The sequence below is a fragment of the Rhinoraja longicauda genome, chromosome 30, assembly GCF_053455715.1.
Source record: "Rhinoraja longicauda isolate Sanriku21f chromosome 30, sRhiLon1.1, whole genome shotgun sequence".
In the NCBI taxonomy this organism is placed as follows: Eukaryota; Metazoa; Chordata; class Chondrichthyes; order Rajiformes; family Arhynchobatidae; genus Rhinoraja; species Rhinoraja longicauda.
The window spans coordinates 28,453,018-28,468,369 of record NC_135982.1 but is presented as its reverse complement, the minus strand read 5'-3'; the positions used below and the strand labels follow the sequence as shown (position 1 = coordinate 28,468,369).

The following is a 15,352-nucleotide window of genomic DNA, read 5'->3' as shown; positions in this document are numbered from 1 at the left end:
GGCTCCACATTCACCATGCAAGCCCCGCCTTGGTTTGACACCCCAAACAGCAACACCTGCGGTGCTGGCTCGAAGGGCCGAATGGCCTCCTCCTGGACCTATTTCCGATGTTTCTACCTCATACTTGTCAAGGTTAAATTCCATTTGGTTCGAGTTTAGTTTTAGAGATACAGTGTGGAAATAGGCCCTTCAGCCCACCAAGTCCGTGCCGACCAGCGATCCCTGTACACTGGTTCCACCCTGCAGACTAGGGACAATTTACAGAAGCCAAATAACCTACAAACCTGCACGCCTTTGGAGCGTGGGAGGAAACCGGAGCACCCGGAGAAAACCCACGCAGTCGCAGGGAGAAGTACAAAGTCTGTGCAGACAGCACCCATGGCCAGACAATAGACAATAGGTGCAGGAGGAGGCCATTCAGCCCTTCGAGCCAGCACCACCATTCAATGTGATCATGGCTGATCATTCACAATCAGTACCCCGTTCCTGCCTTCTCCCCATACCCCCTGACTCCACTATCATTAAGAGCTCTATCTAGCTCTCTCTTGAAAGCATCCAGAGAATTGGCCTCCACTGCCTTCTGAGGCAGAGAATTCCACAGATTTACAACTCTCTGACTGAAAACGTTTTTCCTCATCTCCGTTCTAAATGGCCTACCCCTTATTCTTAAACTGTGGCCCTTGGTTAGAACTGTGGCCCAACATTGGAACGTGTCAGGATCGAACCCAGGTCTCTGGCGCTGTGAGGCAGCAACTCTACCGCTGCGCCACTCCATTTATCATTCCTTGATCCACCTTCTGAACTGATCTAGATCCTGTTGTAAACTTAGATTTTAAAAAATGAACACAATTAAGTTTGTACCTTTAATGATGCTTTATTTTCCGTACTCAACGGTAACTTGGTTCTCCGATTTTTTTTCACAAGAAATACAATAATTGGTTTCAGAATGCAATAGCATAGCTTTAGCTGAGTTCAATAAATGTGTTGCTACATCGATTATTATTACAATCGCCTTGCCCTCCTTGGTATAAACCAAACAATAACTTGATGTTCAAGTTCACTATTAAAAAAATAATGTCTCAACATTTTACCGCACGATCGATTTCATTGCACAAGCTTAAGCAATAGTCAAATGAAGCTGCAATTTGGTTCTGCTTACTTAAAGACCGGCACATCATGGCTTTACTGTGAACCACTTTATGACTTTGTGGTGTGTCTGTGTGAACACATCAGTGGGGAAAACTGAGGGAGTGAAATCCCCATCGCTTCAGTCTCAGTTTGAACCACCGACGATTCTTTCTGAGTCTGACACAGTCTTTGGTCTGAAGAAATGCTGCCAAACTTGGGTTCCCTTTTAGATAGATGCAAAAATGCTGGGGCAACTCAGCGGGTCAGGCAACATCTCTGAAGAGAAGGAAGGGTGACGTTTCGGGTCGAGACTCTTCTTCAAACATACCTATCTTTGGTGTAATCCACCATCTGCCATTCCTTCTTACACATGAGTTCCATTTTAATCTCCATAATTAACTACAAAAAATGTTTATCCTTGTCCGGGTCCTACAGTGTTTGTAATGTTTCTTTTGGCAGGCTTTTCATGTTATTTTATTATTTTATCTCCTGGTATCAGAACTCTGATGTCTCCAAGGACATTCGCTGTTAAGGGTGGTGAATCTGTGGAACTCATTGCCACAGAAGGCTGTGGAGGCCAAGTCAGTGGATATTTTTAAGGCAGAGATAGATAGATCCTTAATTAGTATGGGTGTCAGGGGTTATGGGGAGAAGGTAGGAAAATGGGGTTAGGAGGGAGAGATAGATCAGCCATGATTAAATGGAGGAGTAGACTTGATGGGCCGAATGGCCTAATTCTGCTCCTATCACTTATGAACTTATGTGATTTTGAAATATGCACACTTGGTTTTCAACCTTGTCCACTGGGAAAGCCTATCAGAAAGTTATTGGCATGATTCATGGATTTGGAGGTGGAGGGGAGACTTGATAGAAGTGTGTAAAATGATGAGAGGCATTGATGGGGTAGACAGTCAGGGTCTTTATCCCAGGTGGAAATGTCCAAGACTAGCGGGCATTGTTGTAAGGTGAGAGGGTGAAAGTTTAATGGAGATGCAGGCAAAATGTTCCCCATGTTGGGGGAGTCCAGAACCAGGGGCCACACAGGCTAAGAATAAAGGGGAGGACATTTAAAACTGAGATGTGAAAAAATCTTTTTCACCCAGAGAGTTGTGAATTTGTGGAATTCTCTGCCACAGAGGGCAGTGGAGGCCAATTCACTCGACGAATTTAAGAGAGAGTTAGATAGAGCTCTAGGGGCTAGTGGAATCAAGGGATATGGGGAGAAGGCAGGCACAGGTTACTGATTGTGGATGATCAGCCATGATCACAATGAATGGCGGTGCTGGCTTAAAGGGCCGAATGGCCTCCTCCTGCACCTATTTTCTATGTTTCTATGTGCGGGCAAGTTTTTTTTTACACAGAGGGTGGTGGGGGCCTGGAACGCACTGCCAGGGGTGGTGGTGAAGGAAGATGCGATAGTGGTGTTTAACAGGCTTTTAGACAGGCATATGGAAGTGCGGGGAATAGTGGGATATGGGACATCTCAGGCAGATGAGACCAATTTAACCTGGCATCATGTTTGGCACAAACATTGTGGGCAGCAGAGCCAGTTTCCTGTGCTGCGCTGTTCTATGTTCTACGAGTCCTGCAATTCTAAATCTGCAGTTTCTAAACGTGTGTGATAGTGGCTTGCTAGCGATGGACTGCATTTACAATTTCCCTTAAGTTCCCTCAATGGGCTGTGGGATAACTCTCACGAGCAAAATACTAGTTTCAATCCTTCTGTTCATGCCACGGGTGTAGATTGGGAGCCACATTCGAATGGACTGGTACGTTGGATTCAAGGATCTGCCACTGGTCTGTATCACAGCAGTTGAAGGTCAATGGGGTTAGGGTAGCAGTATATTAGTCAAATGACACAAAAATGTAAGACAGGATTGCCTGTTCAGGTTTCCTATGGTGGATGTGAATTTAGTACCTTTTGATTCAAAGGGGGCGTGGGATTAATGCAAGATTGAGATATGCTTCAGTAGGTTTGGATGCAGTTTTAATTGCCTTAGAAACCGGAGTTGGTGGTGTCTCCTGAATGGCACTGGGATTAATCTTGGGATTAATGCAAGATTGATATATGCTTCAATCCCAATCTTGGGATTAATTCAAGATTGAGATATGCGTCAGTAGGTTTGGATGCAGTTTTAATTGCCTTAGAAGCCAGAGTTGGTGGTGTCTCCTGAATGGCACTGGGAGGTGGTATCCCTGTTGGTGGCTCTGGCGTACTTCTTCACTGTCTTGTGTGTGATGCAGCCGATGTCATGGAAGATCTGCAGTAGGTTCCTCCTGAACTTTGCCCCGGCGAAGGCGTACAGGAACGGGTTGAGGCAGCAGTGGAAGTAGCCGACGCTGGAGGTGATCCAGATGGCAATGTCCAGGCTGGCCTCCATGGCACAGCTCCGAGCTATGAGGTCCATCCTCTGCAGCGTGTCCGTGAAGATGACCACGTTGTAGGGGACCCAGCAGATGAGGAACGCTGCCACAACCAGGACAATCACCTTCATGGCCCGCACCTCCTTGTTCTTCTGCAAGTTATGGGATCGCCGCAGAGTCTTGATGATCATGAAGTAACAGTAGAGAATTATTATCAGTGGGATGAGGAAACTGATGACTTGGTTGAGGAAACGCAAGCCCACGACCCATTTCTTGGCAGTTTTGTGATAAAAATCATACTGGCATTGCCAGGTGCCATTCACACGTTGTTTCTTCAGGAATATGAAATCGGGGATGGCCAAGATGATGCAGAAGAGCCAGACAGCAAAGCAACACATGTGCATCACCAAGGTCCTGGGCTTGTTGTACATTTGCACGGCGTGCACAATAGACAGGTAACGTTGAATGCTGATGCCACACAGCAGGTAAATGCCACTGTTGAAATTGATGTTCAACATGGCCCCGAAGATTTTGCAAGCGAATGACTCAAAGATCCAACCCTTGACCGCTTCCACAGCCCAGAATGGCAGAGTGAGAGCCAGCAGGATGTCAGCTGTGGACAAGTGGAGGATCAAGGTGTCGGTCATGGCCATGGCCTGCCTGTTCCTCAGGAAAACGGCAATGGTCACTGCATTGCCCAGGAGCCCCGCGACGAAGATGGTGGAGTAAAACGTGGGGAGAAAGACTTTCTTAAATGCTTCTGTATTGTACATCTCACAGTCAATGTAGGTATAATCATCCAAGTCATCCAGACTCTCATTAATGTAGGAATCATTGTAATCTGTGTAATCCCACGTATTGTCCATGGTAAATCCCTGCAAGAAAGAATCACCAATGTTAAAGAAATAACTACCCCATTTGAAATTTTAACTATGAAATAAGGATGAAAATTACAGTCTGCTTCATCGCCACATAGACTGGTGGGCAGAATGTAAGTGATTTAATATATCTCCTGATGAAAACAGGCCCTTCGGCCCACCGACCAGCGATCCCCGCACAGTAGTTCTATCCTACACACTCGCGGCAGTTTACAGAAGCCAATTGACCTACAAACCTGCACGTCTACAGAATGTGGGTGGAAACCGGAGCACCCGGAGGAAACTCACGTGGTCACGGGGAGAACGTACAAACTCCATACAGACAGCACCCGAGGTCAGGATCGAACCCGGGCCTCTGGCGCTGTGAGGTAGCAACTGTGCCACCCACTCTCATAATCCAAAGTGACAATGGAGTGATTCATGCACAAGGGGGAGGTCATGTCGCAAATGTACAAGGCGTTGCTGAGACCACGTTTAGAGTATTGCGTTCAGTTCTGGCCTCCATGTTGCAGGAAAGATATTGTCAAGCTTGAACGGGTTCAGAGAAGATTTACGAGGATGTTGCCAGGACTAGAGGGTGTGAGCTACAGGGAGAGGTTGAGCAGGCTGGGTCTCTATTCCATGGAGCGCAGGAGGATGAGGGGTGATCTTATAGAGGTGTACAAAATCATGAGGGGAATAAATTGGGTAGATGCACATTCTCTTGCCCAGAGTAGGGGAATCGAGGACCAGAGGACATAGGTTCACGGTGAAGGGGAAAAGATTGAATAGGAATTTGAGGGGTAATTTCAGCACACATTAGGTGGTGGGTGTATGGAACGAGCTGCCGGAGGAGGTAGTTGAGGCTGGGACTATCCCAACGTTTAAGAAGCAGTTAGACAGGTACATGGATAGGACAGGTTTGGAGGGATATGGACCAAACGCAGGCAGATGGGACTAGTATAGTTGGGACATGTTGGCCGGTGTGGGCAAGTTGGGTCGAAGGGCCTGTTTCCACACTGCATCACTATGGTTCCATGACCTCCAATGAAGAACCAATGTCCAGTCATCTGCACAAATGAGTTTTAAGCAGGCAACGTGACACCATTGTAGGTGTCAATGAGGTGGAGATGGGATGAGGATTTAGGACTTGCCAAAGGGAACCATTTATTGCACAATTAGTGAGGAGCTGAGCCTCAGCAATGAGATGAGAGAGACAATTTTGCAGGGAGCAGGTTGAAGTGTTGTCCAAGGCTTCCCCTGGTTATGGGCAGGGAGGACCTGCAGATGCTGGTTTACACTGAAGAGAGACACAAAAAGCTGGAGTAACTCAGTGGGTCAGGCAGCATCTCTGGCGAAAAGGAATAGGTGATGTTTCAGGTAGGGATCCTTCTTCAGATCAAGGGAAAAAGGTCAAAGTGCTGGAGGAGTTCCACATTTTCAATGTGCTTTATCGATCTGAAGAAGGTTCTCGACTCGAAACGTCACCTATTCCTTGTTTCCAGAGATGCTGTCTGACCCGCTGAGTTACTCCAGCTTTTAGTGTCGACCTACTGTGATATCAGTCATGGGGTGTGTATACTGTTTATATCACAGGCACCAATTTATCTAGTCACTCTAAAGCACATTGAAAATGTGAAAACCTTCAGCACTTTGACTCCAATTTCTTTCACTTGGTCTGAAGACAGGTCCCGACCTGAAAAGTCGCCTATCCATGTTCTCCACAGATGCCGCCTGACCCGCTGAGTTACTCCAGCACTCTGTGAAACGTCACCTATCCATGTTCCCCACAGATGCTGCCTGACCCGCTGAGTTACTCCAGCACTCTATGAAACGTCACCTATCCATGTTCCCCACAGATGCTGCCTGACCCGCTGAGTTACTCCAGCACTCTGTGTCCAACTTTGGTTTAAACTAGCATTTGCAGTCCTGTGTTTCTACTCCTTCACTCCTCATCCTACACACCACTTCACCAAGATGATCTCCTTCATTAAACAGAGTGGTGCAGCGGTAGAGTTGCTGCCTAACAGCGCCAGAGACCCGGGTTCAATCCTGACCTCAGGTGCTGTCTGCTTGTTTTCCCTGTGACCACTTGGGATTTCTCCAGGTGCCTCTGTTTTCCTCCCACGTTCCAAAGACCTGCAGGTTTGACGGCTAATTGGCTTCTGTAAATTGTTCTTCGTGTGTGGGATAGAATTAGTATACGAGTGATTTCTGGTCGGTGCAGACTCAGTGGGCTGAAGGGCCTGTTTCCACACTGTATCTTTGAACTAAACTAAACTAAATTAAACAATGCAGGACATTCAATTAATGGCACCCAAATTTTATAATGGTTTAGTTTAGAGACACAGCGCGGAAACAGGCCCTTCGGCCCACCGAGTCCATCCCGACCAGCGATCCCCGCACACTCACACTACCCTGCACACACTAGGGGCAATTTGCATGTATACCAAGCCAATTAACCTACAAACCTGCACGTCTTTGGAGTGTAGGAGGAAACCGAAGATCTCAGAGAAAACCCACGCAGGTCACGGGGAGAACGTACAATCTCCGTACAGACGGCGCCCGTAGTCAGGATCGAACCTGTGTCCCCGGCGCTGCAAGGCAGCAACTCTACCGCTGCGCCACCGTGCCGTCCTGGTTCCCCCGAGTGTGTATTCAACCAGGAATTAAAATCCAGACCATTGACGGAGCCCATTTGATAAGAATTCTTATGAACTGTAGAAAGCCAAATGCTTATTGAAATCGCAGCCTCTCCGGATCAAAGCAGCAAAATGCCATTATTAAAGAAAGGGCAGATAATGAGCCACAGTGGTGTTCGCAGGTGTGAAATAAAGTCATCCAATCCTCTATGTTCTGCCCAGATAAGTGGTTTCACACTTTTGCAACTCTGTTAAAAACAACTTGTCAACTAAAGGAAATATTTGTGGTTTTGGGGCCATTACAATCTGTGTCTGTTTTTTCTGTAACAAAAGATATTGACTGAGGTACATCCTGCCATCTCTAACCAATTAATTCTCTCCCATGATTCAGGCCCAACATGGGAATCTCCACAGGTCATCTGTACCCAATGCACCAGTGACCTGTGCTAATTAAACACAGTTTAAAACAGAGGCGAGAAGAAACTTTTTCACCCAGAGAGTTGTGAATTTGTGGAATTCTCTGCCACAGAGGGCAGTGGAGGCCAAGTCACTGGATGAATTTAAAAGAGTTAGATAGAGCTCTAGGGGCTAGCGGAATCAAGGGGTATGGGGAGAAGGCAGGCACGGGTTACTGATTGTGGAAGATCAGCCTTGATCACAATGAATGGCGGTGCTGGCTCGAAGGGCCGAATGGCCTCCTCCTGCACCTATGTTTCTATGTTTCTACGTAATGGGGCATTCCTACCGAGCTTGCTCGGTGAAGATGTACACAAAGTGCTGGAGTAACTCAGTGGGGCAGGCAGCATCTCCGGATAGAAGGAATGGGTGACGTTTCTTCAGAAGAAGGATCTCAACCCAAAACATCACCCATACCTTCTATCCAGAGGTGCTGCCTGCCCCGCTGAGTTTCTCCAGTATCTGCAGTTCCTTCCTGCACAATATCTGCCTGGTTTGATTATCATGTGCAGTTGGACCCACTGCAAAGACACACGCGGCCCTCACTAAAGCAAAACACCGAAGCTTCCTCTCACAGCATGTTACGAGAAACCACGGTCACTAAAGAAACTTTCAAGCTGTCTGTTCAAGGATAAAGAAACTTTTTCAAGCTGTTTGTGGGATGACACAAACTAAATTAACCCAAGGACACAATGCACCTTCTCCACAAATCCTTTAGCTACGGCATTTTGAAATCAACAGGTAAATGTTGAAGGACCCTCTCGGGATACTGATTAAACTCTGAGATCTTTCCCATCCTGAGAGTTTAGCTGTGGAAATTAATGAGAAGGACAATAGACAATGGACAATAGGTGCAGGAGGAGGCCATTCGGCCCTTCAAGCCAGCACCGCCATTCAATGTGATCATGGCTGATCATCCTCAATCAGTACCCCGTTCCTGCCTTCTCCCCATACCCCCTGACTCCGCTATCCTTAAGAGCTCTATCTAGCTCTCTCTTGAATGCATTCAGAGAATTGGCCTCCACTGCCTTCTGAGGCACAGAATTCCACAGATTCACAACTCTCTGAGTGAAAAAGCTTTTCCTCATCTCAGTTCTAAATGGCCTACCCCTTATTCTTAAACTGTGGCCCCTGGTTCTGGACTCCCCTTGTTCTGGACAAAAGGAGGTCTCTTTCAGGAACAGGAAGTTCGAATGTTGTGGGACTGGGTCATCTTTTGAAGCAATCTATTGGTGTTTCAGCTTATTTGTACATCGATGAAAGGGAGGAGCAATCGATCAACTGGCAAGGTTATGGTTTTTATATTATTAATGCAATATAATTTAAACCAGCATCTGCAGTTCCTTCCTACACGTGAATACTATATTGTTGGTGGGCAGCAAGTTAAGTGCAACTTGTAGAGGAAGTACAGACAGCAGTTCTGCAAGATGGCGGCACTGCCACAGTGGTGTGTTGTGGCAGTATGTCTATCGAGCCCACCTCTCGGCTGTTACTGCCTCTGTAGTGCCAAGCAATAACATAACGTCCCCTCTTTACTGAGCCTCCTAAAGCCGTGCATGTTCTGCTCATTCCCCTCTGATCTACCTTGTCCTCACTGCCCTTTGATGTTTGCAAAGTCCTCGACAGGAAACGTACACAATCTTCTGGGCACCAGACTTCGTGCTGACCAGAAACTAAAAAGGGAAGAGGAGCTTGAAAGTAACATGACTACTCCCCTGCAGCGGCAGGTACCTTACACAGCTGTGTGGGCTGGCTTTGTAAGCAACATGTTTTTTGAGACACATTTAACCTCCGGCAAGCTTGTTGGATCACAGCGAGATAGGTAATGACCCGTGGAACTTTGTTCCTCTGCCATCTTGCCTTGTACCTCGCTCGCTCTCCTTTACAATAAACTGACCTCAAAATTCGAGAGGGTTTTATTGTTGTACCTCTGGAAACAGGACATGGAAATTCAATGTTCTGCTTTGAGACAGAAGACAATACAACGCTCTTTTGAGGTCAGGGATATTTTAAGGAAGGAGGGAGAGGTGGTGTAAGGGCAAGGTGGTTGAGGGACATAATTCCACGAGTCATTACCTTGACAACTAAGGAACCATTACCAGTGGACAACCGTTCACAAGAGTGGGTGCACATGAAGCCTGCAATGGAAACATCTAGGTGTTCAGTGGGTCAAAGGGGCAGTGGGAGGAAGGATCGAGACTGCAGAGAGATTGAAAGGCTGGGGTGAGAGTTTCTAAACAAGAAGTGTTGCCTGGCAGACAGCGGTGATGGGTGAACAGGCAGGCATTGGTTGGGCAAGGGCTGAGGGCTTTCAGATCTTTTCAACTTCATAGAGGATAGAATTAGAGTTAAGAAGAATAAAATTGAGAAACACCTTAGCCACAAAAAAAGACAATTGAAATTTATAACAGTCTCCCCAGAGCTGTACACCTGCTTCATCGATACACTTTATTGGGAGTGTGTAACAGAAGGACACAAAGTGTTGGAGTAACTCAACATCTCTGGAGAACATGGACAGGTGACGTTTCAGACTGAAGAAGGGTCCTGACCCAAAATGTCATCTAACCATGTCCTCCACAGTTGTTGCCTGACCTGCTGAGTTACTCCAACACTTTGTGTCTTTTATTGCAAACCAGCATCTGCAGTTCCTCGTTTCTCAATGAATGACGTTGATGGGCTGATCACCCCTGTTCTAATTAAGCTGTGGAATGACTTCTAGACCCCCCCCCCCCCCCACTGACCCATCCCCCCACTGTTCTCACCTCCGGCCAATCTCCATGATTCTCCTCCTCTCTCCAGCAAGAGGTCTGCAACACCCCCTCTCTCTCCCCACCCCCCCTCTGTGATTCCACCCCCTGCCCAGCTATATGCTTCATACTTGCTGGCCTTTCATTCTTTTGTGTAAGTTCTTTCCTACACATTCTGCCGCTCCACTGCAAAATCTCCTCAAGGTATGTCAACTTTGAAGAAGTTCTCTCCTCTCTCTGACGAGAGTTCAGATGCTGCCTGACCCGTTGAGTTACTCCAGCATTTTGTGTCTATCCTCCCTCTCTCTCCGCTACTTAAAAACTTTTTTTTTGTCTCACATTGTTAGTTCTGATGAAGTGCATTTATTTGAAGTGTTAACTCTTTCTCTTTCCACGGGGGCTGCCAGGACTGCCAAGTGTTTTCAACATTTTCTCTTCTTGTTTCAGATTCAAGAGGAATACAAAACATCGACACAGAGTGCTGGAGTAACTCAGCGGGTCAGGCAGCATCTGTGGAGAACATGGATAGGTGACGTTTCACAGAGTGCTGGAGTAACTCAGCGGGTCAGGCAGCATCTCGGGAGAACATGGATAGGTGACGTTTCACAGAGTGCTGGAGTAACTCAGCGGGTCAGGCAGCATCTCTGGAGAACATGGATAGGTGACGTTGCACAGAGTGCTGGAGTAACTCAGCGGGTCAGGCAGCATCTCGGGAGAACATGGATAGGTGACGTTTCACAGAGTGCTGGAGTAACTCAGCGGGTCAGGCAGCATCTCGGGAGAACATGGATAGGTGACGTTTCACAGAGTGCTGGAGTAACTCAGCGGGTCAGGCAGCATCTGTGGAGAACATGGATAGGTGACGTTTCACAGAGTGCTGGAGTAACTCAGCGGGTCAGGCAGCATCTGTGGAGAACATGGATAGGTGACGTTTCACAGAGTGCTGGAGTAACTCAGCGGGTCAGGCAGCATCTCGGGAGAACATGGATAGGTGATGTTTCCTGGAGTACTGTTCCATGTGTGAATCACAAAGTCATTGGAAGAGCAATCACTCCCATTTTTCTCTCACCAAACGTCATTGGCGATGACTTCTTCCATCTGAACGTACAGTAAGTAGAGAAGAAATCCTTTGCCGATCGTGACAGACCATATCAGATCTTTCATCACTGTCTAGATTTGCACTAATACCATGTATTCATGTCCTGTTTTTTTTAAACAGTTCACTTTAGTTTCATTGCCTTGCAGGATGTATGCATGATTTATGTTTCTGTGCAGTAGGGAGGAACTGCAAGTGCTGGTTTATGCCTAAGATAGGCACAAAGTTCAACGAGACTTGATGCAACGATACTTGATTGTCACATGTACCCAGGTAAAGTGAAATTCTTTGTTTTTGCACACAACCTGGCAAAATCATACAGCAGACCACCTGAGCATCACTGAAGGATTCACCATGATTCTGGCGCCGATACAGTTAAGAAAGTTCTTAGTGCAGTCTTATCCGCTCTCGGCAGCCTGTGGCAGTGAATTCCACAGATTCACCATTAAAGAGGGTCTGGCAGCATCTCTGGAGAACAAGAATCCATGTTCTCCACAGATGCTGCCTGACCCGCTGAGTTACTCCAGCACTCTGTGAAACGTCACCTATCCATGTTCTCCACAGATGCTGCCTGACCCGCTGAGTTACTCCAGCACTCTGTGAAACGTCACCTATCCATGTTCTCCACAGATGCTGCCTGACCCACTGAGTTACTCCAGCACTCTGTGAAACGTCACCTATCCATGTTCTCCACAGATGCTGCCTGACCCGTTGAGTTACTCCAGCACTCTGTGAAACGTCACCTATCCATATTCTCCACAGATGCTGCCTGACCCACTGAGTTACTCCAGCACTCTGTGCCAATGTTCCTTTTTGTTTGTTTGAGCCTTTGTTGCTGCTAGCAAGACTTTCATTGCCCTTGTACCTCACTGCACTTTTGCCTATAACAATGGACTCAACTTCTGAAGAAGGGTCTGGACCTGAAACGTCACCCATTCCTTCTGTCCAGAGATGCTGCCTGACCCGCTGAGTTACTCCAGCTTTTTGAGTCTATCTTCGGTGTAAACCAGCATCTGCAGTTCCTTCCTGCACACAACTTAATTTAACACCCGATCATCTTCAATGCAAAGGATTGCTGATTTTTAAACAAGGAAATCTTCACAAACGCTGTGGCCCATGTATTTAACGAGCACGTTGCATGAATCCGCAGTGATTTGATATATTTTCTATGTTGATCGCTGATCAATTCTGTCCTAATGTAAAACGGCGGTAGAACGATCTTTGATTTCCAGTGAAGCTGGAACCTTTTCTTTTAAACGAGTATTCAATCTTTAACTGGAAATATGAAACTCAAAAATCTCCCCACAATGTTTCAGTATCGTTCGCACGTAATGTAGTAATAGTAAATGATTGTGTCAAATATGAAAACGATTCAGCCAGGGAGAAAGTCAGAAGTCATCGGAAAATCAGTCGGGTGCGTGATCACTCATTTCACAGCAACTCCAAAGTCACAAAGAGCTTCATCACAACCACCCATGAGTCATTCCCCCCCTCCCCCCTGTGATAAAATAGATAACAAAACCATACAAATACTCATCATTCAAGCTTCAGAAAATGAAAATAATTAGCAGACCTGGTCACTGATTCCATACCAAAGTCATCAGAAGGCCACAAGGTGATAGGTGATCATAAGTGACAGGAGCAGAATTAGGCCATTCGGCCCATCGAGTCTACTCCGCCATTCAATCATGGCTGATCATCTCTCCCTCCTAACCCCATTCTCCTGCCTTCTCCCCATAACCCCTGACACCCGCACTGATCAAGAATCTATCCATCTCTGCCTTAAAAATATCCACTGACTTGGCCTCCACAGCCGTCTGTGGCAAAGAATCCCACAGATTCACCACCCTCTGACTAAAGAAATTTCTCCTCATCTCTTTCTTAAAGGAACGTCCTTTAATTCTGAGGCTGTGACCTCTGGTTCGAGACTCTCCCACTGGTGGAAACATCCTCTCCACATCCACTCTATCCAGGCCTTTCACTAGTCTGTACGTTTCAATGAGGTTCCCCCTCATTATTCTAAACTCCAGTGAGTACAGGCCCAGTGCCAACAAACGCTCCTCATAGGTTAACCCACTCATTCCTGGGATCGTTCTTGTAAACCAAAATAAATATTGTCCGTGCTTATAATCCATTAATATTGATTGATTGACTGATTGATTGAAAGATACAGCATAGAAACAGAACCTTCTACCTACCGAGTCCACTCCGACCATCGATCACCCGTTCACACGACTTCTATGTTAACCCACTTTCACAACCACTCCCTGCACACGAGGGGCGATTTACAGATGGCCTACTAGCCTACAGACCCACACGTCTTTGGGATGTGGGAGGAAACCGGAGCACCCGGTTGAAACCCATACAGTCACTACACAGACAGCACATGAGATCAGGATGGAACCCAGGCCTATGGCGCTGTGAGGCAGCAGCTGTGGGAGGTAGAAGTGATGGCAGATGCTGGAATCTGCCACCAAAAATAAACTATTGGAAAAACTCATCTGGTCGAGCAGCATTCATGGAGGCAGAGGGTCGGTGGATGTTGTGTCCTGAAGCATTAACCATATCTTTGCCTCCACAGAAGCTGTCAGATCTGCAGAGTTATTCCAGTCGTTGACTTTTCTCAGCAGTAGTACAAAATGTTCTCGTTGTCTCTCCTCCCTGCTACTGTCTTTTTGGGTGTCCCGTATTAATGTTTAGTTTAGTTTAGTTTAGAGGTACAGCGCGGAAACAGGCCCTTCGGCCCACCGAGTCCGCGCCGCCCAGCGATCCCCACACACTAACACTACCCTACACACACTAGGGACAATTTACAATTTTCACCAAAGCCAATTAGCCTCCAAACCTGTACGTCTTTGGAGTGTGGGAGGAAACCGGAGCACCCGGAGAAAACCCACGCAGGTCACGGGGAGAACGTACAAAGTCCGTACAGACAGCGCCCGTGGTCAGGATGGAACCCGGGTCTCCGGCGCGGTGAGGCAGCAGCTCTACCCGCTGCACCACCACGATACCCTCTCCCTAGTTTTTGCGGTCCACGTCTCAATTCTTTCTCTGAATCACCGGCTAACCGGCTGGTTCCAAGTTTCACTTTTAATCTCGGAGGAGCAGCAAGAAGAACAAGTATCACTCTGAACCGACGACAGGCTTGCAAAGGGACACAGCCAGAAGAAACTTACCATGTCCAATGAGTCAGTCCAGCCCATGGGTATCCCAGTGTTGGCAGGTACCGCACTGTCTGATCTAACTGCTGAGGTCTATTTCCACCTTAACGCTCTTTCTTTTCACCGATGCCAAAGAGTTGACAAGTGTCCCTCAACAAGAGAGAGAGAGAGAGAGAGAGAGCAGGAAACAAACATCCCTCGCACAGTTTCAATAGCACAATGAATAACGTGTCCCTGTAAATAGGATGTGGTTGGTTGACCAGATGTCTATTCGTTCAACTATCTTCTTGGGTGTCGTCTTCCAAAGCCAATTTCTTCTTAACTGCCTCTTCCTTCCAATTCACCCCTGGCCCACCAACCACTTTACAATAAATTCTTTAAAAAAATAAAATAAAAAATTGCAGATGCTGGAATTCTGAAATAAAAGCACGAAAATACTCGGCAAGTTAGTCGGCGTCTGTGGAAAGAGAGAAAGCAAATTTGAACCCATGTCTCTTTGTCATAACTGAGAAAGAAAGAATTCTCAGGGAGTCCTTGTACACCAGTCACTGAAAGTTGGCGTGCAGGTACAGCAGGCAGTGAAGAAAGCTAATGGAATGTTGGCCTTCATAATGAGAGGATTTCAGTATTGGAGTAAAGAGCTCTCGAACGAAGTGAACAGTGTTAAAGAACAGAATCAACATTTTGTGGCATGGATTCTGGACACAGGTGGTTTGTTCAGGAAACAGTCTAGTCTAGTTTAGTTTAGTTTAGTTTAGTTTAGAAATACAGCGTGGAAACAGGCCCTTCAGCCCACCAAGTGCATGCCAACCAATCGTCACCCGTTCACACTCGTTCTATCCCACACACACTGGGGACAATTTTACAGAAGCCAATTAACCTACAAACCTGCACGTCTTTG

General features: G+C 46.8%; 1 protein-coding gene across 1 annotated transcript; it reads right to left on the bottom strand.

The window, feature by feature from the left end:
• Positions 1–969: 969 nt before the first annotated feature.
• On the bottom strand, positions 970–14,657 carry cxcr3.1 (chemokine (C-X-C motif) receptor 3, tandem duplicate 1). Its single transcript, XM_078425125.1, has 2 exons — positions 14,467–14,657; positions 970–4,367 (listed from the first exon to the last, which is right to left on the bottom strand). Exons 1-2 carry the CDS (start codon positions 14,491–14,493, stop codon positions 3,273–3,275), a joined length of 1,122 nt encoding a protein of 373 aa, XP_078281251.1. The 5' UTR covers positions 14,494–14,657; the 3' UTR covers positions 970–3,272.
• Between the last annotated feature and the right edge of the window lie 695 nt (positions 14,658–15,352).